The sequence below is a fragment of the Nanorana parkeri genome, unplaced genomic scaffold (assembly GCF_000935625.1).
Source record: "Nanorana parkeri isolate BGI_ZX_2015 unplaced genomic scaffold, ASM93562v1 scaffold1028, whole genome shotgun sequence".
NCBI lineage: Eukaryota > Metazoa > Chordata > Amphibia > Anura > Dicroglossidae > Nanorana > Nanorana parkeri.
Window position 1 is genome coordinate 574,915 of NW_017307296.1, and position 3,195 is coordinate 578,109.

Below are 3,195 nucleotides of genomic sequence, written 5' to 3' on the forward strand. Positions count from 1 at the left end.
ACAAAGTAAAAAAAAAAAATATATATATTTTTCTCATTTGCAAAAAACTTTGCCATGCTTTGCACCAGAAACCTAATTTTAGTGTAATTTTAAACTGAACAAATGATAGAATAAAATGTATACTTTTTATTTACAGTATAACACATTTTTTTTTTAAACTAACACTAGTCAAAGCAGAAAAAAAAAACACATTTTGGAAAGTCTTTATATCTGTAGTTTCCACAGAACAATAAATAATTTTGCAAATTTTAATAAATGCCAATAAAGAGTCTTTTTTTTCTTGTATTTTTTTTCTTGTAAACAAAAATGCAAATGTATTACTTTTATATCTTATGTAATGTTATCATAAAAAACAGGCCCATGGTGGAAATGTAAAAATCGTTCTGGTCCATGAGTGATATACCGGTACCAGTGCCGAAGTGCTTCATTAAAATGACTGGCATTTATGATTTTTCTAATGATTTATATTTTTCATGCCAAATATCATGTGATTAGCTAGTGTTTAGATCAGCATTTTCCCACCTTTTTTTCAGTCCCGGTACCCTTTAAAAGTATGCAAAATCCTAAGACAGCCCACTCTAGAATGTAATGGATTTAAAGGGGGGACCCCATGCAAATTCACAAAATATGAGGTGTCTCTTCAAATCAGGAGCTGATTGCTGATCAGGAGTTGTCTCTTCAAATCGGGAGCCCCCCTTTACATCAGAGCCCCCACTTTCATATCAGAAGCCCCTAGGGTTGCCACCTTTTCTTCAAGCAAAACCCGAACACTCTAGCAACGCGCAGACATTTTTTGGGGGAAAATGAGTCGTAGCTGATTCATATGTAAATAGCGCCACCCATTCCTATGTAAGTATCACAGTTGAGATTATTTTCAGTGGGGGGCCAGTAGCCCCTATCTTAATTTTGGTTGCCCCTGTCTACCTGACATTATGTGTCCGGGATTTTGTTGCCATGAAACATGGACACAGCATTCAAAACCCAAACTGTCCGGGTGAACCCTGGACAGGTGGCAAACCTAGAAGCCCTCCTTCACATCAGAGTCCCCCTCTTTCACATCAGAAGCCCCCCTTAACATCAGGAGGATTTCAATGCACCCCTGAGGAAGCCAGAAGGCATTCTAGGCTGCCACAGGACCCGGGTTGAGAAAGGCTTGTTTTGGATATTATATATAAAAATTAACAAATCATGAATTATTTTTTCCATTTGCAAATAACTTTCCCATGCTTTGCACCAGAAACCTCATTTTAATGTCATTTTAAAGTGAACTGAATTAACAGTAAAACACTCATTTAAAAAAAACTAACACTGGTCAAAGCATAAAAAACAATTTTTTTCCATATTTGTTTTGACTATTGATTCCATAGAATTTTAAATAATTATAGCAAAAAAAATTGTCAAAATAGAGCCTATTTTTTTTCTAATAAAACTGTAAACGTATTACTTTGTCATTTATGTCATGACAAAGTTACCGTAAAAATGCAAAATGATTCTGGTCCATGAGTTTATGGTTTATCGGTACTGGAGCCGAATTGGTTCATTAGAATGCCTGTTATTTATTACTTATTTTTGTTATGATTTATATTTTTAATGCCAAATATCCTGTAATGGTCTCTTGTTTAGGGTATTAGGGGTCAGATCTGAACATTCAGTACAAGGCCTACATCCCACTTACCGACTCGTCATGGCGTCTCTTCCTGTGGACCAGCAGCGCAGAGAGAGTGAGGTTGGATATTCGGATCACTGAGCTATTTATAGGGATTTTGATTTGTTTCAGCAGTGTAATCTCCTTAAAAAGACACAGCGGCCAATCAGAGGGGGAGCCAGGAACAGAAGTCCCTTTCAGTTCTTGGAATTCTCTTGAAGGACTTTTTTTTTTCCGAGTCTTCAGCGTCTTTGCTCTTCTCACAAGGAGTTTCTTTGAAAAAAAACATTTAGTTCTAAATCCTTTCAAGCCAACAACGGATTAAATGAAAGAATCTCGGGAAAGAATTCGGTCACGCAGCCGGACAAGTGTTTCCACACACTGCTGTGCTTACAATTTGTAAAACAGTCGGCTCCACAATGGAGTCCTATGGTCAAATCTCCATACAGGGCCATTGTGTCTTATTTTCCTGGCTGGTGTCTGGGCTGATCTAATGATGCTCCTCCATCAAAGGGCCCGTTTCACAATTCAGTGCAGCATTGCCCAGAGCCCGGCTACTGATTATATGACTGGTGTGCAAGACCAGATGAACATGTTGACTCTGTAATAGGGCATCAGAACTAGGGACGCACCGATACTGGGTGGCGAGTCTTTACACGTCGCCTGGCTTCCTGAATGGGACTTCTGGTACTCGGTATCGGCGAGTACCGGAAAAAAAATATCGGTACTCGTACTCAATACCGGTCTCGGTGCATCCCTATACATTGACCCGGGGGTCCCTGGTAAATATCGCACGTCCCTTAGACTCCACTCAGCAAACCCAGCCAATGACAGGGGAGGGTTCAGTTTGCTCCGTTTATGACCAGTTAGACCACAATCAGGATAACGTTTTTGACAACCTAAAGACATGAAGAATAGGCTCCTGCAGAGAGGCGGTGATGGGATGAGCGTAGAAGCTGCACACAAATATTCTAGGGGTAGGGACAGGAAGGAATTGTTCTTGGGTGGAACGAGGAATATTGGGAATAAGAGAGGAAGGGAGGAGTGCGACCCCCTGGAGGTTTTTCCATCTAAATATACACTGAGTGGCCAGTTTATTATGACCACCTGACGTTTGTAGGCAAATTAGCTATAATTTGGCGCTGAAGTTGCTAGAGGGCCAGACCATTATAAATCGGGAAGCAGGTTGTTTACCACGACAGTAGACGTGATTTATTTCTGAAGATTTGGGGAAACAACGCGATGTAACAGCCTTTGAACGTGCAATGATTGTTGGCGCTCGGAGCCATGGAGCGAGTATCAGCAAAACAGCAGAATTCGTTAAATGTTCAAGAGCAGCTGTTGTTAAAGTGTTTAAAGACCGGACTGTCAGCCGAAAATCTGGGTCTGAACGTGCGAATTGTGGCCGTCAGCGACTAGTCAATGTTGGGGCAGAACGGAGAGTGTCAAGACTGGTACAAGACAACAGAAGGGCAACAGTGCAGTGTCAGATTCCTTGCATTACCTTTCATCATCTCGTGGAGTCATGAGGCGGCCCAACGAAGTACTGA

At 40.8% G+C, this 3,195-nt stretch overlaps 1 protein-coding gene across 1 annotated transcript in view; it reads right to left on the minus strand.

Moving 5' to 3' along the window:
- Positions 1 to 1,879, minus strand: part of RPE65 (RPE65, retinoid isomerohydrolase) — a 19,105-nt gene extending 17,226 nt beyond the window's left edge. The window contains exon 1 of the mRNA XM_018567307.1: positions 1,676 to 1,879. Within this exon, the coding sequence (XP_018422809.1) occupies positions 1,676 to 1,686 (11 nt within the window). The 5' untranslated portion in view covers positions 1,687 to 1,879. The remainder of the gene's footprint in view (positions 1 to 1,675) is intronic.
- Between the last annotated feature and the right edge of the window lie 1,316 nt (positions 1,880 to 3,195).